At 41.9% G+C, this 24,575-nt stretch overlaps 1 protein-coding gene across 21 annotated transcripts in view; it reads right to left on the bottom strand.

Moving 5' to 3' along the window:
* kif1b (kinesin family member 1B) overlaps nt 1–24,575 on the bottom strand; it is an 87,584-nt gene that overhangs the window by 45,915 nt on the left and 17,094 nt on the right. For all 21 annotated transcript variants that reach the window (XM_061681251.1, XM_061681277.1, XM_061681335.1 and 18 more), the window contains exons 3-13: nt 8,977–9,053; nt 8,686–8,865; nt 8,470–8,538; nt 5,939–6,117; nt 5,177–5,288; nt 4,540–4,617; nt 4,392–4,457; nt 4,220–4,237; nt 3,808–3,883; nt 3,324–3,402; nt 3,103–3,245 (exon numbers count right to left, since the gene is read on the bottom strand). In XM_061681251.1, coding sequence (XP_061537235.1) covers nt 3,103–3,245; nt 3,324–3,402; nt 3,808–3,883; nt 4,220–4,237; nt 4,392–4,457; nt 4,540–4,617; nt 5,177–5,288; nt 5,939–6,117; nt 8,470–8,538; nt 8,686–8,865; nt 8,977–9,053 — 1,077 coding nt within the window. The remainder of the gene's footprint in view (nt 1–3,102; nt 3,246–3,323; nt 3,403–3,807; nt 3,884–4,219; nt 4,238–4,391; nt 4,458–4,539; nt 4,618–5,176; nt 5,289–5,938; nt 6,118–8,469; nt 8,539–8,685; nt 8,866–8,976; nt 9,054–24,575) is intronic.

Genomic DNA, 24,575 nt, shown 5'->3' with positions numbered 1-24,575 from the left:
GTGATAGTGTAACACTTCATTCATTCCTGGATTAGTGTCCATGGCCCGCCAGAATGACTTTTCAGTGATAACGGAGGGGAATTTAATAACGATGAAATCAGAGACATGGCTGAAAATTTCAATATTGCGATAAAGACCAGTGCTGGCTACTGTTCATGGAGTAATGGTTTGCTTGAGCGCCAAAATCAAACACTCATGGAAATACTGCTGAAAGTTAAATTGGACAACAGATGTGACTGGGGAACAGCTATGGATTGGGCACTCATGGCAAAGAACACAATGCAAAATGTACATGGCTTCAGTCCGTACCAGTTGGTTTTTGGACATATTCCCAATCTTCCTTCAGTTCTAGTTGACAAGCCACCTGCCTTGGAAGGCACTACTATCAGTGCATGGGTGGGCCAACATAACCACATTACACACTGCAAAGAAAGCATTCACTAAAGCAGAATGCTCAGAAAGAATACAGTGCGCTCTTAGAAAGCAACTCCGCTCAAACGATGACAAGTATGAAACCGGGAACAAAGTGTTTTATAAAAGGACAGACTGTGCTGAATGGAAAGGCCCTGGAGTTGTGATAGGGCAAGATGGAGTCGTGATATTTGTGCCTCATGGTGGGACCTATGTCAGGGTTCATTACTCAAGGAAAAGAAAGGGTGATGCTGACTCCTGTGAAGTAGCAGGTGCTATATAGATCCTCAGCAATCTGAAGAGAATGACAAGGCTGTAGATACTAATATTCACAAAGCCAATGAAGCTGACAATGAGGAGGATTATCATCAGGATAATCCACAGCCACTGGATGTAAGAGCGGGAGGCTCCATAACACTGAAAACAGGACAAACAATCAATTATCGGGACAAAGACTGGTGTTTTTCATACAGCTAGAGTGATGGGCCAAGCTGGAAAGGCTACCGGACAATACAAGAACTGGTACAATCTACAGTACTCACAACCTGATAACTCATCTGATCTGAGTCAGGTGGCAAATCTTCATGTTGAGACTCTGGACATTGACGAAGTATGTTCTGACATGCATGATAATGATGTGATGGTCACAGAAGATGTTTCATTTGACAATCCAAAACATGATGACATTAGTAACTGGAAGAAAATGGGGTGTTTGAAGAGGTAGAAGATGTTGGTCAAAAACAGGTGTCCACCAGGTGGGTGTGTACACTAAAGGTAAGACCTGATGTAATCGTACCCAAAGCCCATCTCGTAGCTCAGGGTTTTGAGGAGTATAATGTTGCAGATCTTCCAAAAGACTCTCCTACGTGCTCGTCAGTCCCTAAAGTTACTTATGTCAGTTATCTAGCAGAGACAATGGATGCTGCACTCCATGGACATTTTTGACAGCTTTTCTTCAGGGTGCAGAGCTGTGTTGGGACATTTATCTTCATCCTCCTCCTGAACTCAAATGTAATAGAAAAGTATGGACGCTAAATATATATGTCTATGGACTAGCTGATGCTTCCCTCTACTGGTACAATAAAGTCAAATCCACACTGAAGAAAACAGGGGCCACAATGTCACAAGTAGAGCCTGCTGTTTTCTACTGATTGGATGGACACTGCTGTGTAATTGGCACCCTCGCTTGTCATGTGGATGACTTCATCTGGGGTGCCTCCCACATTCTTGCCACAACAATTATTCCCTACCTCAAAACTGCTTTCCAGGTGCGACGTGAGGAAAATGATTGCTTTTGTTATGTGGGTATGAATTTCACCACTGTGAAAGGAGGAGTGGAGATGCAACAGAATGGATACATAAAGACTCTTCAACCATTTGTCATGGACCCATCAAAAGCTTTGAGCGTCATTCCCCTCTCACAGACTGCGAGACTGACAAGCTGAGATCAAAGATAGGTCAGCTGCTATGGGTTGCCAGACAAAGTAGGCCAGAAACCATGTTTGATACATGTATTCTTGCATCCACCTTAAAACAAGCCACTGCGCAGACTTTACATGAAGCAAATAAAGTACTAAAGAAACTAAAGTCAGTACGTGCCACCCTAAAATTTCATCCTAGAATTTAGGAGATGTTGATTCCTTGAAGCTTGCCGTCTTCAGTGATGCTTCAATGGGAAACCTACCTGACGGTGGAACACAAGGTAGACATCTCATTGTGCTGATGGGGGAGGAAGGGACATTTTCACCTGTTTGCTGGCAATTGAAGAAGATCAGGAGAGTGGTTTGGAGCACAATGGCAGGAGAGACACTTGCTCTCGCTGATGGAATTGATAATGCCATATTTCTGTCTTCCCTCTGAACTCACCAGGGGAAGTCACTGGAGATATATTACCAGTGATATTGTCACAGACAACTACTCCCGAGTGAATGCCATAAAGTCAACCAAATCTGTAACAAGAGAAACGACTGAGACTAGAAATAATTGGCATAAAAGAACTAAACCAAAGCTAAAGGATCCAACATGTCAACAGCTGACAGATTGTCTGACAAAAAAGGAATTTCTCGCCTACTGCTTCTGAAAGTGATGAAGGATGGAAAGTGGAAGCTTGAAGAATGACTGCTACAGAAACAAAAAACAATGAACGTTAAAATTGTTAATGTTTAAAAATAATAATAATAATGACTACTTAGTATTGAATATTATATTTAAAAAAAACATGCACACCGAATGCTAAACTTCATTTGCATGTGTGTTTTTATTTTAATTTTTTTATTTTAAAAAGAGTGGAGACTGTTAAGTTACATTTCTTTGTGGACTTATTCTGTTTTTTACGGCAATCATCAACCGTTTACGAGGAAGCGCCGAGTGATTACGTCTTTATTGTGTGCGGAGTTGTTTTTTGGGCGGGAGTGACCGTGCTGTTAGGTGAAGTTGTTAAATAAATGGATAAAACAACTTGAAGGTGTATTTTTATTGGAAATTAACGTGGTATTTATCCTTTAGGACAACTATGTGGCACAACAGAGGTGAAATGCCTTTTGTCTAAAAGTGACATACATTAACTATTTTGAAAAACATTTAAATTTAGCTTTTCGTTTGTAAGGCAATGGAACCAATGTGTGCAAGAGAGGAAATGTTAAGAGAAGAGGAGGCCCACACTGTGTGGAATGTTGTTGATGTATCACTTACTGTCCAGGATGTCTCCTAGTCCTTGCGCACGCAGCAGCTCCTTCAGTCGAGCCACTTCATCCTTAAGGTCGCGCACCAGTTTATTGTTGGGATCCTCATTAATGACAGCATTGCATTTGATGTTCTTTGCTCGATCAGCATAGCTAGAGATGAACACAAATAATGAATATTAATGATCTGGACTTATTTTTTTACCATGTCCAACCGGATGGGAATCTTACCGCAGTGTGCTGAGAGTTTCATCATAATTGATATCAGCAGGACTGAGGGCAGCAACCATTGCAGTTCTGGAGTTTCCACCTTTTAAAAAAAATATTCATAAAACTTTTTTTTTTTTTTTTTTTTTTGAAAGACAAAAATCAATAAATCTTTATTACATCTATTTCCAAAAGAACTACATAGTCACCTCACTGTCTCATTTGTCCAAGGAAACTGATATTAACATGCTAGTCCAAATTTAACTTTTAGATTAAATATCCTTGTTGTATGTTGTATGTGCTGCTTTGTAAAGAGGGGCCCCACAAACAGGCTCAAAGAATTGGACATATTGTTTATTACTGTAGTGAATATGAGGAATGTGTTTTTAGCAGTTACAATAATTTCTGTATCACCGCATACAAATTGTCTACATTGTTTTCTTCACACACAAGATATTGAAACATTTCATTTCCGAGTGATGTAATTCAAATGTGTTAATGTTCATACCAAGATTCTCCCTCAAGAGCCATGTCAAAACAGAGTCTCTGTATGGGATGAAGTCTGACTTCTTCTTCTTTTTGCTCTAAAATGTAAATACAAATACCTTATTCAGGCGGAAGACAATTTTAACAGAGTGTGATGTGACAAAGTTAGCGATGGCAGTTGAGATTTTTCAATATGTTGCATCATGACAACAAAATAAGATCATGTGAAATCTGCTAAACCCTAATTTGAAGTCCTTTGGCCAAACAGTGCAAGATGTTTTACAGTCTATGAAGAGTGAAATGCACAGCACTTAACTAAATGGGTTAAAAATGTAGAAGAAAGCACAATGTCAACACTATATATGGCAAAAGGCAGTCAATTCTGGCCCATGGGATGAATCAGAGGTTAATGGTTGAGCTGCCAAAGGGTTTACCTTGCTGGTGGAGTTGTCCTGTGTAAGCAGGTATCACAAAGACAGGGGAAAAGACAAGGGCATACATTACAGCATGCCAGGCAAAAGAAAAAAAAAATCCTTTACAAGAAAGGGTAATTTTATTTCGGAAAGACAAAGAGAAGAGCATAATTAAAACAGACAATGCACTCACCACTTCAGCCAGGGCAGAGATGACCTTTCCTAACGTGGTTAGAGACTTGTTGATGTTTGCGCCCTCCTGCAACCAAATAAATATATTACACAAGTAAGCAACAAGCCATTCATGATGCTATTCAGTGCATGCAAAATTTTAGTATTACCTTCAGCCTGGTGCCTTTAGCTCCAGTGGAATCTGCTCGTTCACTCCCTGCCAAGTCCACAAGACTAATTTTACTGACCTGAAACGGGAGCAGAAGCCATTGAACAAAATTACCATTAACCTATCATGGACATATTGCACAGTCATTTGCTATACGATATTAACACTATCTTTTGACAACGATAATGTCAAAATAGAGCAATAATCAATATTGTATAGTATATTGGGGAAACTACTATGTTACACAATAAAGCATGATATTAACGTAACTGAAGAAGGAAAACATTGTGGAAACAGTCGTCACATAAACATTAGTTCGTTGATACCAGTAAAAATTATTTATAGCAAAATAATTCATTAAAAAAAACAGTTATCAAAAGTAGTTGAAATTATTTACTGTTGGATATTACTGTGACAAGTTAAACTGGAGCAAGAAAGCATTGTGTTCAGCAAAATACATAGTGTTCTTTGTGTGTGCCGGAGGAAATGCTATCACAAAGCCACAATTAGTGAAACAAAATAAGATAAATAAATAAAAATAAAAAAATTATCTGTATACACAAAATGGAACACAAAGACATCCAATGACAACTATAAGAATAGTGAGAAAGGTCTCAAGAGTGTTTAGAGTCGCCTACCTTTTCAGTGGAAAGGTCTGTCTCACTGTCGTGTTTTCGCTGTGTGAAGACAATAGTGAAAACTGCATGGGACCTGCTACTGGTCTCATTCATGTTAGTGGCTGCCACAGTTCTGTCGGTGAAGAGATGCAGTTGCAATTAGATTAGTCCAAACAACAAAAAGCTTTTTGCATATTCATTTTTTTATTTGAAATTATTTTACACACAACATAGTCGTCACTGGGCTTTACACCTATTAGAGTGACTTAAACATTAGGGATTATTCAGCCTGGCGAAGGTGGATAATACCATGAAGACATCAGACACAAACACACACGGCACACTCAGAGGACTTATTTCTAGAACATAGCGTGTAAAACCCCTATCTCCTCCTGTGACAGTCCCTCTTGAGTCAGCACAGGAAGATTAAGGGAAGGTTTGCGCCTCCCTGCAGGAAATTGCAGAGTGACACAAATACACTTACACACGGACACTAATTTAATGCAAGTGAAAACACGATTCATTTAATTAGAAGCACTCAATCCATCGAACAAAGACTAAATTTAAGAAATGCCATTCTGAGAATGGGCTTCAAACTTAAACTGGCAAGGAGTTTGTTTTTTTCTTGAATTTTGCTGTTCCTTGAACAATACTAATCATTCAGCTAGGAAAATTATACAATAATTTCCACATTCCATGTATTCTTAGCCTTCCTGCAACTTTCCCCCGAAATGGTGCAATTCAGCTGATTCGATCATACAGTTTTTCCAGAAAGTGTCTCACCTGGCCTTATTGCCCGCATCCATGAGGTCAGCGATGTCAGTATAGGAAGTGACGGCAAGCTTGGAGAGGTCCTCCACGTAGGGGCCCAAAAGTGGATGTTCTCTAACCCGCAGATTCCCTTTGTTCTTCGGATTCAGCAGATCTCGCACCCGCTCACAGTAGATCTCCATGTAACTGACCTACAGACAAAGACATAAATTCAGTTCCTTGTCCTAACCCGAATATGTTGATCATGTACAATGGAACCTCCGAAGTCCATCCACCCATCCATCCATTTTCAACACCGCTTATCCTGGTTAAGGTCGCAGGGCGCTGGAGCATACCTCAACTGACCTCGGGCGAAAGGCGGACTACACCCCGAACTGGTCGCCAGTCAGTCGTAGGGCATATATAGACATGAACAACCATTCGCAGTCATTTACTTATTATTACAAGTCCACCCATATTACAAGTCCACCCATCCATGTATTTTCTATACCGCTTATCCTGACTACGGTGAGCTGGAGCATGGTTACCAGCCAATCGCACGGCACATATAAACAACCAACCAGTCACCCTCTAGGGTTGTCAATGAACCTAACATGCCTGTTTTTGTGAAGAAACTAGAGAAAACCCATGCAAGCACAGGGAGAACACGGAAATTCCAAACAGGAAGACCAAAGCTGAGATTCAAACCCTGAACCTCAGAACTGTGAGGCAGACATGCCAACCACTGTAACACTGTGCTGGCTATGTGATTGTTTATAGTGTTAAAATATTATCTTCAAAATTACAAGTGCCGTTAAAGGTTTTATGACAGCAACATTTTGGAGTATTGGATTATCTCTATTTCCATTATTTTCTACTGAATTTTTTTTTCCAAATCCTAAAATATCCGGGGTTTGACCTTAACCTTAAAGGTTGCACAGTATTTTATACAAACTAAAACACTATTGAAAAGATAGTGATTTGTTTACTCCAAAATGCCTTAAAATCCTACAGTACATTACTCTATTGCTTGCCAATTTTTCGTTAAAAAGATTAAAAAATGACAGCTAAAGACTTGATGAAATTTCATATCGTATTTTCGTGCTTATATAATTGTGTCTTTTGTGGCTTTGCAAAACGTGGCCCTGTGTTATTTTGCTGATGTTTTAATCTCTTATGAGCCCCATCTTATCAGGACTTTCTCACGCAGGGATCTTTCTTCATAGTTACAACAAAGCTGAGTGTGGCTGTTAGGCCACTGCTTCTCAGCTATAGAATCTCATACCACAGTATATCAGATCTGCCAACTCAACAGCATCCTTTTAATGTGAATCTACAATTACTTCCCAAGAGGTACGTCACACATAAATAAAGATATTTTGACAAATTCATATTGCTAAAGACACTATAAGACTAGTGCTAGGAAAAGTTAAAGTGGCACTAAGCAGAAATCCGTGTTTTGTTTCTAAATACATTAAATATGTTTGAATATCCATCCATCCATCCATTTTCTAGCTCGAGCTCGGGTCGCGGGGGCAGAAGCTTTAGCAGGGACCCCCAGACTTCCCTCTCCCCACCCACTTCATCCAGCTCTTCCGGGGGGATCCCGAGGCGTTCCCAGGCCAGCCAAAAGACGTAGTCTCGCCAGCGTGTCCTGGGTCGTCCCCGGGGTCTCCTCCCGGTGGGACGTGCCCGGAACACCTCACCGGGGAGGCGTCCGGGAGGCATCCAAATCAGATGCCCCAGCCACATCATTTGGCTACCACTACCTGGTCACTACCCACAGCTCGTGACCATAGGTGAGGGTAGGAATATAATTCCTGAAAACATATGCAAAGACATACCAATATAGTGCTGAATTGTTGCGATAAATCTTAAGCATCTTTTTCACCGTTTGAATTTTCCTGATTTTATGGGCGGGGCTAAAACAGAGCCACGTGACGTCATGATGGATTGACCTTTTAAAAACACACGGAGATGGCGAGCTGAACATCAACACCACCACCTGACTTTGCAACGCGCATTTTACGACCGATAGTTTTTTACATTTTCACCAGAGACATGGCTTCGTGGGTAACTTGATACTAGTGAATGGGGCAGTGCCGACTGTCTAACTACCTGGGCTTCCTCCTACCGTCCCGCTGTCGTCAGGTGTCGTGTTCGGCTGTGACATTATGTCACCTACAAGGAGGGTAAGTTGACTTGTGTGCTTATTTTTATGATTCTAGTCCACAATAAGCTTTCAATTTTGAAGTTCTGCCTCCTAACGTGATTTTACATCGTATAAGCTATCATCCCCTCAGTGTTGTTTCCTTTTGGCGCATCCATTCGACACGACCACAGTGTCTGAGAGCTGAAAGGTGGCCCTTATTATTCAAGTTTTGAAGCCTGATTTTATATACTTAGCGATTTTTTTTTTATTCATTCAAATTTGACAGGCTTGTTAACATTACTCTTCTCTGTTGTGTGTCAAATTTACATTTCATTTTTTGTGCCTGTTTAGTGCCACTTTAACCAATGCCAGAGTAAGAACATGACAGATGAAAAAGTAGCCTGAGATTCACCTCTACAGAATAGGAGAGCTCCTTTTTGTTGTTATCCTCATTGATTTTCTCAAATAGATCTTCACAAAGCTGGAAGGGAGATAACGACAGTTGTTAGTGCCAATAGTCCATCAAAAGGTAATAGTGTCTACAGAAAACACAAATTTAAGCATTAACCACATTAATTAAATCAAGAAAAACTAGAGCTTCATTGTCAGAAAGTAGGAGTGGACAAACCATGGGAATGATTCCTTCCTGGCCCTCCTCCTGTTTGCCCATCATGGTGTAGGATTTGCCAGCTCCAGTCTGGCCATATGCAAAAATGCACACATTGTAGCCCTCAAAGGCGTGCTGCAGCATTTCCTTCCCAATGTCATTGTACACTTGATTCTGTGCGGCAAAGCCGGGGTCTTCCGGCTGCAGCAGAAAAAAGAAAACAATGCATATAATGTTAAATTCACAAGAAAACCAACAGAAGATGTTTCCTTTATTAGTCATAATACCAAAAACAAACAAGGCTAGACTCACCGTCGTGTGGGACCAGTAGGAGTAATCAAAACTGAAGGTCTTCGCTGGTTCTTTTGGGGCTTTGGGGTTGAGAATAGCTGAGGATGAGGAACAAACTTATGTGTTACGATTAATTTCATTCTTTTACTCGGTTATCAAAACATAAGTTGTGTTCTAAACCAATCTAATTAAAAAGCATGAACAAATGTTTAAAAAAAATAATTGCAAATTTACGCGTGTAAGCTTATTTCAATCATGTATTTAACACATTACATACTGAGCATTTTCAAGCACATATACCAGTGAGGCAGTGTATTTTTCTGGGAAACGTACATAGTGTTTCAACTTTTACACATTGGATATGGTCTTGCGGGCCAAATATAATTATATCCGACCTGCTGGCCTGAGTCTGACATATATGCTCTACTGAACCTGCTGTATCTGCCATCGACCTGAAGACACTTCACTTATGCACGGCTGGAGTGTTCCTGATGGCCACACATACATTTCTTAATGAACAAGAATCTGCAACTATGCCTGGCATTTCATCCCTCTCAACCATGCTTGCTGCAACCCACGGGCAAGCTCTTAAAACTCTCCACACACTGAATCCAAGATGAAGGAAAGAAAGCACATTGAAATTGAGACTTTAGTGGAGGATAGTTAGAGGACAGATATTGATATTTCCGTCTGCTCACTGTTTTTTTAATCCTCTTGTCTACTAGATGGACATTTATCTGTCTTGTGTGTCATGTGCAGACCCTGTAAACATCAAGGGGCAGTGGAGGAGGTGGATGTGCAAATGAGTGAGTGTGAATAAGGTTTGAGAGACTAAATATTATAGGCCGAGCAACAATGCATAGAGCAACTACAGTTATGTAAGTCAAATAAACCTCCATCTCAATGAAGACTTACTCAGATTATTATGTTCTTTTTTTCCATGTCATATGAGCAACAATGGCGTATTTATTTCAGTTTAATGCAACTTCTGAGCTTCACTAAAGGGCAAATTAAATCTACGACTCGCAACTCGACTTAAGGACGCTAAGAGGCTTTCATATCAAGATGTCCCCGACAGAGTGCTCAGAGGATTCAGCACACTTATCAATAATGCATGAGATGTGGAGAGACAGGGATTGGATATCGCCCTACGTCAGTCACATACTGTTAGAAAAGCACAAAGCGTCCTCAGACACTGAAACACTGACAGCCACATGTTAAATATGTGACAATTGAAGCAGCAGTCATTGCATTCTGAAATCAAGAGGCTAACCCCCAGTACAGGTAGAGAAACTATGCATTTTTGAGACAAGGACATAATTCATCATTAAGAATGGGTTGCTTGTGGATGGAGGGAGCGCAGGAAACAAAAAAAGAGATAGTATAAACAGTTTTTAAGGAATGCAATTAAATGCAATGGATTAAAATAAATACAATAAAAACAAAGTACTTCAAGTAAAATTCAAGTATGCCTACCATTTAAACAATAAATGTGCTAAGTGCTAATAAATAAACTGTTTCAGAGGTTGAGTTTTAGGAACAAACATTTGGCTCTGGTTTACCTGACTGTGGTGTCTCAGCCTTAACACTAGTGGCACTAGTGTAGTTTCTCATGTATAATATGCTCTCGAGGATAATGTGCACACCACCAAAGTTGACGCCAGAAATCAGGAAAGGTTTTCTACCTATGTATAATTCGCATCCATAACTTCTTATACATTCATACAGTATATTCACATGCGATAAATAATGGTTGGTAATTCGCCTTTACTCTATAGTTCAAATTAATTCTAATCAGTTATGTACTATGTTGAATTCCCGTAACTCCTGATTAATCAATTTAATATTGTCTGTAATGCACTCTAGAGTTTAGTTTTGACATTGTGGCTTTTAAGGTGGGCTTAACCCTCCCGCATCAGTATTGCCAACTTGCACAATGTAATGAAAACGAGATTGGGTCATCTGTTTGGATGATACAATCACTTCTGGGTCCGGAATAATTTCATAAATAGTCAACACGCAACAACAAGATGCAGAGCGGGGATAAACACATATAAGGTCTATTATTTTTCACTGAAATGTATATGTGTGTTTTATTTATTTGTATTTGTGTATGAAATTGCCTCACTGCAGGTATTTCTGGACAAGAAAATAGTTTGCTGCTCAATGTACATTTAAGAAATAAAACTGTTCCATCCATTTTCTGAGCCGCTTATCCTCACTAGGGTCGCGGGAGTGCTGGAGCCTATCCCAGCTATCTTCGGGCAGGAGGCGGGGTACACCCTGATCAAGCCAGCCAATCGCAGGGCACATATAAACAAACAACCATTAACACCTACGGGCAATTTTAGAGTCTTTTTGGGATGTGGGAGGAAACCGGAGTGCCCGGAGAAAACCCACGCAGGCACAGGGAGAACATGCAAACTCCACATAGGCGGGGCCGGGGATTGAACCCCGGTCCTCAGAACTGTGAGGCCCAGTCGTCCACCGTGCCACCTAAACAATTGGTCATTCATTCTGAATTTAAATTGCTTATTTTTTCTTGTGTATTTATAATTGCTCTTTAACTGAGCAAAAATATAATTAGTCCGAATTCCTGAATATTTGATAAAAAAAATTTGGTATCCTACTCGAAGATTCGATAGCTGCAGCCCTACGATCCACCAACAGATTAAAGTACAACGGCAGAGCAGAAGCTTCCATATTGGTTACTGAAAGCGGATACATTGGGGCAGGTGGCTAAATAAAGCTAAAAGTTAAACTTTGACCTGCCTCCAAGGGGAAATTGGAGCCAGGGTATTTAGAAATTCGGCTGTGTTTTGCTTACCAGTGTCCCTCCATTACCCTTTCCTGGAACAATTTAAACTGGCAAATAACAAGGGAGCAGCTTAAAAGACCGAGTTAATGGTGAGAACATTGGGACTTATTCCATAGTTCTGGATTTGAAAATGATGTTAGCAGAAATAATTCCTCCCAAAATTTTAAACTCAAGCAAGCTGACTTTTTACTTTTTACTTCCTGCCTTTTCTTTCATAATTTCCTGAAAAGTTATAATTTTGGAGGTGAGGGGATTCTTCGCCACAGCTACATTATCTGAAATATGAAATATAAACTATAAATATACTTTATAGTATAGTACATTCCTTTGTCCACATCGGCTATGCAGTGTCTCCAGTCGTTTCTTTTTGGGTTTTTTCAAAAACAGTTGTGATTTTTGTAGTGGAGGAGGGGATTCCACCCGACAGCAAAAATATATCAAATAGGACTAATTACTGCCACTTTATAGTATAGTACATTAATTTTTTCACTCTGGCTACGCAGTGAATTTGGTCTCCAATTCCGTCCTCTACATCACACACACCATGGGGGGATTTTGTGGTTGAAAAAGCGGCGTTCCAAATGCAATTAATATTATTGGACTGTTTCATTTTCTTAAGCAAGAAAATACAGGAAGTCCTCGAGTTACGACGTCCTCGACCTACAACATTTCGACTTTACGACGCCCGTGCCTCGTCCGCCATTTTGTCCCCAGCACCATAGTGTTTCTGCTTAGCTAGTGCATAGTGCTTGTCTGTGTTTGTGTGCCGGGAGTATCTTTGCCTTTTTCAAACTCTCAGCAGTAATGGTAAGTACAGCATCTTATTTTTTTATTTTAATGTATTTTAGTTTCTTTATACGAAGTGTTAACCTTTCCTGCTACAGTCACCTGACCGTGGTCGGGAGATGCAGGGGAGACTCCTTCTCCAGGGCCGAGGTTGTCCTCCTCGGGGTTAACTCCCTTCTCTCGTTACACAGCTGAGCTGGGTGGCGGCAACACTAAAGGCACGAAGCACCGATTTGCTCCTTTAACGGCTTTATTAGCTCCTCTGTACATTCAACGTCAACGGGTCCTCCGCTAATCTCTATGCTTCCCCGGTCGCCGTCACTACACTTGCCACTGTACACATTCGCACCTGCGCGCACTCCTTCCTCCTTGACAGTCCCGTCTCACTCACACAACGACGCACACGCCCACACAAACTGAGCTTGCTATCACAATCACGTGGGACAATACCCGTAACAGACATATTTCGACGTAAATTTCGACTTTAACGGTGAAATCCGACAGAAATTCGGGTTACGTCGCCAGCGTAGGAACAGAACACGTTCGTAAATCGAGGACTTCCTGTACATAAAAAAAAATTGTTGGTTAAATATGGACCATGACGACCCCATAGCTCAGGGGTGCCCAATACATCGATCGCAATCAAAGGTAGCCTTGGTAGATCGGGTGCTGGTATATTTTTTTGGGGTGGGTGGAGCAGGAGGTAGGGCACATCATTGTTATGGGCATTGTATGACGTCAATGTGACAGGGAGAGCGGTGTGTGTGTGGTGTCTTTGTGAGTGTGTGCACAACTCTGCATGCATGGGGCGGAGGTCCGCTACTGAGAAAGCGATCACGCGAAGTTTGTGTGTGTGTGTGTGTGTCTGTGTGTGTGCGCGTGTGTGCGTTGTGGTGCAGGTATAGCCGGGCTACATTCGCCCCCTGGTGGCTGGCTGACTAGGTTGCAGACACGGCTGCAAATGAAGCACTTTTCATATGTAACAGAGCCCACATTTCAATCATTCATTCATCTTCCGTACTGCTGATCCTCAGTAGAGTCACGGGCATGTTGGACCCTATCCCAGCTGACTCTGGGCAAGAGGCGGGGTATATCCTGAACTGGTCGCCAGCCAATCACAAGGCACATATCAACAAACAACCATTCACACTAATTTTTTTGGGATGTGGGAGGAAACTCGTGTACCCGGAGAAAACCCACTCAGGCACGGGGAGAACATGCAAACTCCACACAGGCGAGGCCGGATTTGAACCCGGGTCCGCAGAACTATGAGGCAGACGTGCTAACCATTCGTCCGCCGTGCTGCCAGCCCACATTTTAAATGTAAAAAAATCACCGACAGTCAGGTTAATTTAATTGTGGCAGCCATAATCGCAACCACAATTAAAATTTTATTAATTGTGCAACTCTAGCTACCTGTGTGCGGATTCATTCCCTACGTTTGCTTTAGTGTCCATTTTGTCAAACTGTTTCATATTACTTTTGAATAATTAGCCAGATGGTAGTGAACCTTACCTCACTTTGTGGAATTATGCACAGTATAGTGGAAAAACAAATATTTGAATCTGTGTGGGCGCCTACACACTAACAGCAAGCAATGTGCCAGAATGTTAATGAAACTTTCTCTGTTTTCCATCCATCCATCCATTTTCTGAGCCGCTTCTCCTCATTAGGGTCGCGGGCGTGCTGGAGCCTATCCCAGCTATCATCGGGCAGGAGGCGGGGTACACCCTGAACTGGTTGTCAGCCAATCGCAGGGCACATGCTGGGAACAAACAACCATTCGCACTCAGAGTCACACCTACGGGCAATTGTAGAGTCTCCAATGAATCCATGTTTTTGGGATGTGGGAGGAAACCGGAGTGCCCGGAGAAAACCCACGCAGGCACGGGGAGAACATGCAAACTCCACACAGATGGGGCCAGGGATTGAACCCGGGTCCTCAGAACTGTGAGGCTGACGCTCTAACCAGTCGGTCACCGTGCCGCCTTCTCTGGTTTCCATTTATAGTAAATATTCCCAACAGAGAAATCATCCTTGAGTTAATATGGCAGAAGCGTCTGCTGTGTAATGAACTCCGTCATTACACCTCTTTCTTAACCATGGCAACAAGTACGGAACCACTTTCTGGTTGCCATAACAACCTCAACTTGGCACACAAGAGGGAGGATGCGGCCCATTGTACTAAGTATTCTGTTTCTTCAACTATTTCCCCACAGCTATTTAGCTGACAGAGGACAGAAAACAGCATAAGTACAATTTTAGCATTGTAATACTTACAAATGGTAAACCATATAAGAGAGTATAAATATTTTGATTGAAGAGTCAGACATTAAGCTACTGAATATGTCAAACTGTAAGGATTCCTAAAAAGGTTTTATAATGCAAAAAAAATAACAACAAAAAAAACAGTACTGTTTAATATTATCTGTAACCATCAAGTCTTGACATGACAAAATAGAATATACAAATAACTGGGTCAGCTTTTGATTATACACTTAACTCACATTACATAAAAGGATGGCATGCAATGAACAATGAGATGAGTCACTGAGCAAAGATAAATTCACTGCACAGAAACCATTGGAGGGAGGGCCTAGTCAAATATTTATTCGCTCCTACTTGTCACTGATCTGGATTTTCGGTTCCTGATGAGCAGGATAAGACGGGTTGTTGGTGCTCCATGGACACTTCCCATTTCAAGATGAGGTGCATACCCGCTAACTAACCATGTCCTCCAATCTAAAGAAGATCAAACTGCTAATCGTAGCCAGCTGATATTTTGGACTCCAGCATTCAAGATGAGCCAATCATCCGGCCCCATAAAGAGAAGACACCACCAGTAATTAGCTTGTTAGGAGGTCTCTGCACAGCAGATGGGGACTAAAAGCTCGGACCATTGTCAGTATTCACTTGAGATGAGGTGTAAGGAAATTACCATGCACTCTACCAGTTAGGACTCCAAGTATGTGTCTACCTTGGAAAACAAAAACTTGCACCAAATATTTTTTTTGAAAATGTAAAAAAGAATGAACAGTTAAGCAAATGCATGTGAAAGCTGTGCATGTGTGTTGAATTCTCATTTGAACGTTTGTCTTTCAGCCATTGGAATGTTACTAGCCTCCCCGAGGCCTGCGTATATATGAACTGCATGGTGATGTAATTGCTCACCTTGGAAGAACATCTACAGCATGTAGCACTCATGCAATGTTGCAGAATGCCATTTCCCATAAATCTGCATTCTTGTTTCACGAGCAGCGAAAAGCATTGTATTGTGACCATTGTGCATGCTCACTTTGATGCAACACAATTGTCAGTCACCTGGCCATAGTAACAAATAATCAAGTAGTTGATGGAAATATTTTGTTTTCATCCATGAAAAATCCGATGACTCCAATGAAAATCATGCATCTCCACTTTATGATGATTTAGACATTCTTACATTATTGCATTCTTAATTATCTTGTACATGTACTGATAAAATTATTTACCCAAAGAACCAATGAAAGCATGTTTTATAATGCCATATTTGTAAAGAGGACTATCTATATTTGCTGTCCTTCAAAAAAAAAAAAACATACTTCTGGTTTAGGCCACACCTCCTTCATTTATTTTGTAATGGAGACGAACCCACGACGGTCAACGTGTTGAAAAGCCAAACTGTTACTTTGTCTTAATGAAGTGTCACTAACCTTGGACAACTATTTTAATGTTTTGAGCAGATGATTGACAATAATATGTACAGTATATTATGATTCCACTGAACCGATGTGTACATGTCAAAATTAGGTGGCTAAATTTACATCACAATGCATTTGCATCTTTTTGGAAACATGACGTTCTACCTTGCTAAACATTACAAGCCAAGAGGAACATAAACGACTCATACCGTAAATTAGGGATGGGAGATATATCGAATATACTCGATGTAGTGTGGGTTGTTGCACGAGATGTATAAAATGACTATCGTGACTATCGAGTACAAATAGAACATGTAGAACATGTTCTACAGAATGAAAAACATTTCTTCACGCAGAAAAAGTTATTTACACCGCTCAAGTACATGTTGATGTACAAATTGAAGATTAAAATAAAATTTGCCTAATTTATTTACTTTTTTGTTTTGGCCTCCAACTTGAGTCAGGCCCATCTCCACCTGCACCTGATGCCTGCTTCAAGCTGTGCCACATGAATAGCATCCTCCTCGTTAAGCACTCTTTCTGGAAAACAATTGACTGAAATCTAAATGTTCAGTTTCACTTCATTTTTCACTATTACCAACGTCAAAGGCTAATCCCTATTGCATCCTCCAGGAAAATACGTAAATACGGTATTTTTCCATTTTTATTGGCCATTTCTGAATTTGAAGTTAGTTCATTCTGTGTTGTGACATAATCCGAAACATTGCTCTGTCGCTTAATACATTTAACTTTAACATTCGTAATCTAATTAGATAATTGTAGGCACGTTTCCCAATTAATACGAGATGTACTAGCGGATCCGCTCTTGTCGCCGATGTTACGTGTGCGTCACGGTTCCGCTGGGACCACAACCAGGGCCACGGCCTGCAGCACCTCAACGCGAAAATACAGAAGGCCAGTGCAACAAATACGACGCTGGCTGATCTGAAGAATTGGTCTTCCAACTCCGGCCACCTCGCCTTGTTTCCACGGAAACTCAGCTTCGTCTTCTTGACTTGGCGAAGCTCGTTTTCCTGCTTCCTCCACTTGCGAACCATGGATTTGTTGATCTTGAATTCTCTCGCGGCTGCTCGATTCCCATGTTCCTCCGCGTAACTGATTGCTTGCAGTTTAAACTGTGCTTCGTAAGCGTGTCTCTTCGTAGGTGCCATTTTCGGGGGTCCTTAGCCAAACCGATGTTTTTCACAATGCACATACCGGTGCTATATACCTACTGGGGGCGTGCCTTTAGCGTCCTCCTTCACGCGCACCCTTCCCCCTTTACATACGTATGCTGTCCTCAGTCACGTCCGCCTTTCCTCTATATAAGCAGTGTGTCGGCAGGAAATGCTCCCAGTCAGTCAAGCGGAGTGCTCATCAAAGTCACACAACAACATTTACAGATTTTGGAACTCTGTGCGAACATAAGGCATGCCGCATTATAAGGCGCCCCGTCAATTTTGGAGAAAATTTAAGACTTTTAAGTGAAAATACAGTAGTTGAAAAATAAGCAATAATTGATAAATAAAAGTAGCGAGCGACATTTAGATCATTGTAACGGAGTAAAAGTGTTATTTTCTGGTGTCGTCACCTCCTGTGGCTTATCCAAAGCAGGTCCCGAGCGCACAGGTGGAACCTCAGGCCAATGCACTCGCATGAGTCCACTGCGGAGTAATATTCAGAAATTACATCTGTGTGTGGATGGTGGATGTGTGGAATTGATCTAGCTGCCAGCATTCAAGGAGTACGAAACAGCCTATGACGTCAGCGACGGCGGACCCACCACCCACCATGATTTTTGAAAATTGGATGATGTGTTGCAGACAAAATGTGTTCTTTTGTGTAGGGAAAACAAACTGCCTTTTTGGGAAACGTTTTTGTGTGATATCGCCGACAGAAAATCTGGTCAAAAACTACAGTAAAACAGTACATCATTATTTCTTAACACATCTCCTCGAACCTTTCATTCCGTCCGCTACTTGGAGAACTCCTTCTATGCTTGGCTGACAAGTTTCAATTAAAATATCCACCAAAAAGCTCGAACTGAGTCACTGATGCTGTAGTGGTACACTCGCCTCATTTTAGTGCGGGCAGCGTGGGTTCCGTTCCCACTCAGTGACAGTGTGAATGGTTGTCCATGTCTGTATGTGCCCTGCGACTGACTGGCGACCAGTTCAGGGTGTAGTCCGCCATTCGCCCGAAGTCAGCTGGGATAGGCTCCAGCGCACCGCGACCCTTACCGGAATAAGCGGTGTTGAAAATGGAAATGAAATGGAAGCTCGTATGGGCCGAAATTCCGAGGGTTTCTCCAAGACTTGGAGACACAAAATTACCATGACAATTCAAACGGAGTTACTACCCTGAATTTATTTGTTATGAGGGATTTTAGAAGTGTTTAAAGTGCTCATTCAATGTTTTTTAGAAAACAAAGACGGCGGCCTCTATGTCACATTAACGTGGCATATACTTGTACAAGGATGTAATCAGACAGCAACAATATCTCTATTAGTGGAGTGTGACTCCCCTGTGAGCCCCCAAAAGAGCTTATCATGAATGCTGTTATAGAGACAGTTTCATCAGAAGCAGACAAGAGTTCTGCATTAAAAGAAGAGCAAAGAACAGACCCCAGACACTACTGTATGTGTACAAATGGCCTCCATGTCTGGCTTAGACATGATTTGGGAAAATGATGTCTGATGACCAACGCAAATACCCCTGCCGAATCAAGGATATGGCCCATGCTATCACCCTGCACGTACACCCATCCACACCATCACAGCTCTAAGGCTACGCTAAGTAATGTCACCACTGTGTCTTAGAGTTTACCCATGTATTATGGGGAAAAACATTATGCTGACATAAGCCCATGGTTTGTGCAAGGCTACAGGACGCTCATGGTTGTTCGCGTTTTTTTTAATGTTTTTTTATGTCCTGTTAGGTCAAGCAGAATGGAAAATCTGTATCCCTTTTGTGCCGGAACAGTTTTACTGTGTCACAGTGGAGTTTTTAAGCTTCCGCGTTGTTCGCTCTTAAATAGCACAAGCAAGACTGCAGGGAGCACATTCTGCATTGTCACAGAAATGTTCGGTGTCTGTGTGTGTATCTAATGTCTTTGGAAGCGTGTGTGATGTGTCTCGGTTGCCTGGGCTGCAGCACAGATGACAAGAGTTATCAATAGATGCAACTCAAACCTGTGAGCTATAAGTAGTGTCTAAGCACCGCTGTTCAACATTTGACAAACAGCTGAGCTTGCTGCAGCCACAACACTGGACAGACAACATTTCCAAAACAACTTTGATAACTCTTTGATTACAGAGCACTTCAACATCTAGTCAAGGACAGGCAGTGCATCTGTTAATAACATATGCACAACTAAGGCTGGGCGAATATGGAAAAAGTAATGATCACGATTATTTTGATTGATATTGAAATCACGATTAATAAACACAATTATTCATTGATTTTGAAACTTAGTATTTATTTACCTACCAAAACTTAACTTTAATATAACTTAATAGAACAACCAGTAAATAACTGAGTAACAAGTAAAACATTAATACATTAAAAAATCTAAATAAAAAAACAAGAAATAAAAATAAATACAGCCATGGCTAAAAGCATTGCCGCATCTGGGGTGACTGGTATTGTCTATTAACCCAAACATCACTGTGGCTGAGCTCCAGAGATGCAGTCGGGAGATGGGAGAAAGTTCTGGAAACTCAACCATCACTACAAGCCTCCACCAGTCGGGGGTTTATGGCAGAGTGGCCCGACGGATGCCTCTCCTCAGTGCAAGACACATGAAAGTCTGCATGGAGTTTGCCAAAAAACACCCGAAGGACTTCAAGATGGTGAGAAGTAAGATTCTCTGGTCTGATGAGACCAAGATAGAAAATTTTGGCCTTAATTCTAAGCGATATGTGTGGAGAAAACCAGGTACTGCTCATCACCTGTCCAATACAGTCCCAACAGTGAAGCATGGTGGTGGCAGCATCATCTGTCGGGGTGTTTTTCAGCTGCAGGGACAGGACGAAGGAAAGATGAATGCGGCCAAGTGCAGGGATATCCTGGACAAAACCTTCTCCAGAGTGCTCAGGACCTCAGACTGGGCCAAAGGTTCACCTTCCAACAAGACAATCACCCTAAGCACACAGCTAAAACAACGAAGGAGTCGCTTCAGAACAACTCCGTGACTGTTCTTGAATGGCCCAGCCAGAGCCCTGACTTAAACCCAATTGAGCATCTCTGGAGAGACCTGAAAATGTCTGTCCACCAACGTTCACCATCCAAGCTGACAGAACTGGAGAAGATCTGCGAGGAGGAATGGCAGAGGATCACCAAAACCAGGTGTGAAAAACTTGTTGCATCATTCCCAAAAAGACTCATGGCTATATTAGCTCAAAAGGGTGCTTCTACTAAATACTGAGCAAAGGGTCTGAATACTTATGGCTGTGTGATATTTCAGTTTTTCTTTTTCAATAAATCTGCAGAAATTTCACCAATTCATTTTTTCTGTTAATATGGGGTGCTGTGTGTACATTAATGAGGAAAAAACTTTACTTAAATTATTTTAGCAAATGGCTGCAATATAACGAAGAGTGAAAAATGTAAGGGGGTCTGAATACTTTCCGTACACACTGCATATATATGTGTTCAAAAAAATTTTAGCAAACAGAAATAATGTCGGTAATCCTAATTAGCCTAAAGGAGGAACATTTTAGTCTGATTTGTGAGTCAGGAGTAGGGTTGGGCATCGTTTGAATTTGAGCGTTTCCGGTTCCTTAATTCAATTCCGGTTTCAAACAATTTTCGATTCAGATTCTTTTAGGGGGATGCGTCAAAAAGGTTTGCATGGTTTAAGTAAAAGATGTCCAAATTATGAACATCCATTTTCTTAGCAGCCCGCAGCATAGACTAAAATGAACATTTGACTCGGGGTTCTTTATAACCAATATCACTATCTTCTTCTTCTTTTCCTTTCAGCTTGTCCCTTTAGGGGTCGCCACAGTGAGTCATCCTTTTCCATGTAAGCATGTAATCTCCTGCATCCTCCTCTCGAACACCAACTGGCATCATGTCTTCCCTCACGACATCCATCAACCTTCTTTTTGGTCTTCCTCTAGCTCTCTTGCCTGGCAGCTCGATCCTCATCATCCTTCTACCAATATACTCACTATTTCTCCTCTGGACGTGTCCAACCTGGTCACTCCGAGAGCGAACCCCAACATCTTCATTTCCACCACCTCCAGCTCTGCTTCCTGTTGTCTCTTCAGTGCCACTGTCTCTAATCCGTACATCATGGCTGGCCTCACCACTGTTTTATAAACTTTGCCCTTCATCCTAGCAGAGACTCTTCTGTCACATAACACACCTGACACCTTCCTCCACCCATTCCAACCTGCTTGGACCCCTTTCTTCACTTCCTGACCACACTCACCATTGCTCTGGACGGTTGACCCCAAGTATTTAAAGTCCTCACCCTTGCTATCTCTTCTCCCCGTAGCCTCACTCTTCCCCCACCATCCCTCTCATTCATGCACATATATTCTGTTTTACTTCGGCTAATCTTCATTCCTCTGCTTTCCAGTGCATGCCTCCATCTTTCTAACTGTTCCTCCACCTGCTCCCTGCTTTCATTGCAGATCACAATGTCATCTGCAAACATCATGGTCCACGGGGATTCCAGTCTAACCTTATCTGTCAGCCTATCCATCACCACTGCAAACAGGAAGGGGCTCAGGGCTGATCCCTGACACAGTCCCACCTCCACCTTAAATTCGTCTGTCACACCTACAGCACACCTCACCGCTGTTCTGCTGCCCTCGTACATGTCCTGTATTGTTCTAACATACTTCTCTGCCACTCCAGACTTCCGCATGCAGTACCACAGTTCCTCTCTGGGTATTCTGTCATATTCTTTCTCGAGATCTAAAAAGACACAATCTAGCTCCTTCTGACCTTCTCTGTACTTTTCCATCAACATCATCAAGGCAAATAATGCATCTGTGGTACTCTTTCTAGGCATGAAATCATACTGAAATCATCAAATACTCACTTCTGTCCTGAGTCTAGCCTCCACTACTCTTTCCCATAACTTCATTGTGTGGCTCATCAACTTTATTCCTCTATAGTTCCCACAGCTCTGCACATCCCCCTTGTTCTTAAAAATGGCATCAGGCATCTTCTCACGCGCTAGAATTCTATTGAACAAGCTGGTCAAAAACTCCACAGCCACCTCTCCTAGATGCTTCCATACCTCCACAGGAATGTCATCAGGACCAACTGCCTTTCCATTTTTCATCCTCTTTAATACCTTTCTAACTTCCCCCTTACTAATCATTGCCACTTCCTGGTCCACCACACTTGCCTCTTCTACTCTCCCTTCTCTCTCATTTTCCTCATTCATCAACTCCTTGAAGTATTCTTTCCATCTAGCTAGCACACTGCTGGCACCAGTCAACATATTTCCATCTCTATCCTTAATCACCCTAACCTGCTGCACATCCTTCCCATCTCTATCCCTCTGTCTGGCCAACCTGTATAGATCCTTTTCTCCTTCTTTAGTGTCCAACCTGCCATACATGTCATCATATGCCTTTTGCTTGGCCTTTGCCACCTCTACCTTTCCCCTGTGTTGCATCTCAATGTATTCCTTTCGCCTCTCCTCGGTCCTCTCAGAGTCCCACTTCTTCTTAGCTAACCCTTTTCCTTGTATGATATCCTGTACTGTGAGGTTCCACCACCAAGTCTCCTTCTCTCCTTTCCTGCCAGAAGATACACTGAGTACTCTCCTTTTTATACAAAGCCCTGACTCTATCTGATGCTCCTGCTGTACACACCTTGGCCTCTTGGGAGCAGTGTGGTACACTGCATGCATGGCGTTGCATATTACAGTGAGCTAAAAAGAGCAGAAGAAGAAAGTCGCAATAAAGGTTTATTAAACTAGTTTTTCACAGATTCTGAAGATTATATGCCTTGAGGATTGTTATATTGTTTGTCTATATGTGTTATTACGGCGCTTGTGTGTAAATATTTGTTATTTGAAGGTAAATCTCTCCCGTGATCTAATGCTAATGTTAACGAGCCCGTCCATAGGGTTTTCCATTGATTGATAGCATAAGCTGGCGATTTCTAGAACGATGTGCGTCTTGTATTTAAATATTCAATGTGAGTAATTCTTTTTGTTGTACATTTTGTTTTACAGTGAACTCTTAACTGGGGTGTCAATAAATAGCTTAAAGCACGCTTAGGGAAGGCAGAAGAAGATCTGTCACACGCTTGCTACAAGCAACACATGGTGCGCTCAGGGTGCGTTTACAAGGCAGGAAATTGCATATATAACCCACGCCACTGCACATTCATCGTTTTCCTTCTACAGGAAGTCCTCGATTTACGAAGGAGTTCCGTTCCTACGTTGGCGACGTAACACGATTTTCCGAGTAAGTCGGATTTCACCGTTAAAGTCGAATTTTACGGCGAAATACTTCTGTTACGGGTATTGTCCCACGTGTTTGTGGCAGCAAGCTCAGTGTATGTAGGCGTGTGCGTCGATGTGTGAGTGAGACGGGACTGCGAAGGAGGAAGGAGTGCGCACCGGTGCGAGTGTGTACAGTAGCAAGTGAAGTGACGGCGACCGGGGAAGAGTAGCGATTAGTGGAGGACCCGTTGACGTTGAATGTGCAGAGGCGCTAAAAAATCCATTAAAGCATAAATCGGTGCTTAGTGCCTTTATTGTTGCCGCCACCCAGCTCAGCTTTGCAACGAGAGAAGGGAGTTAACCCCTACGTCTCCCGACCACGGTCAGGTGAGCGTAGCAGGAAAGGTTAACAGTTCGTATAAAGAAATTAAAATACATTAAAATAAAAAAATAAGATGCTGTACTTACCATTACTACTGAGAGTGTGAAAAAAGGAGGGCGAAAAAGACAAAGACACTCCCGCCGCACAAACACAGACAAGCACTTTGCACTAGCTAAGCAGAAACACTATGGTGCTGGGACAAAATGGCGGACGAGGCATGTGTGTCGTAAAGTCGAAACGTCGTAGGTCGAGTGCGTCGTAACTCGAGGACTTCCTGTATTATAATGTTTTTATGTTCCTTGTAATCGTGATTTCAATTTTGGCTTCTATTTCGATTAATCACCCAGCCCTAATTCACACACCATTGGAATGTGTCTGTTGAAACAATGTAGCTGTGACAGACCACCCCCAACCCACCATTAAAAGGTTGATCACGTCATTTTTGTCTACAGAGCGTGGATGGGGGAGCACAGGAAGAGTCGAGAGCAATACACTGAATACAGGGTACTGCAGTTGACTGCAAAACATGTAAGGTAA

This window comes from Phycodurus eques, chromosome 1 (genome assembly GCF_024500275.1).
Source record: "Phycodurus eques isolate BA_2022a chromosome 1, UOR_Pequ_1.1, whole genome shotgun sequence".
Classification (NCBI taxonomy): Eukaryota; Metazoa; Chordata; class Actinopteri; order Syngnathiformes; family Syngnathidae; genus Phycodurus; species Phycodurus eques.
The sequence above is the reverse complement of the archived record's forward strand: the minus strand, read 5'-3'. Positions and strand labels throughout refer to the sequence as shown.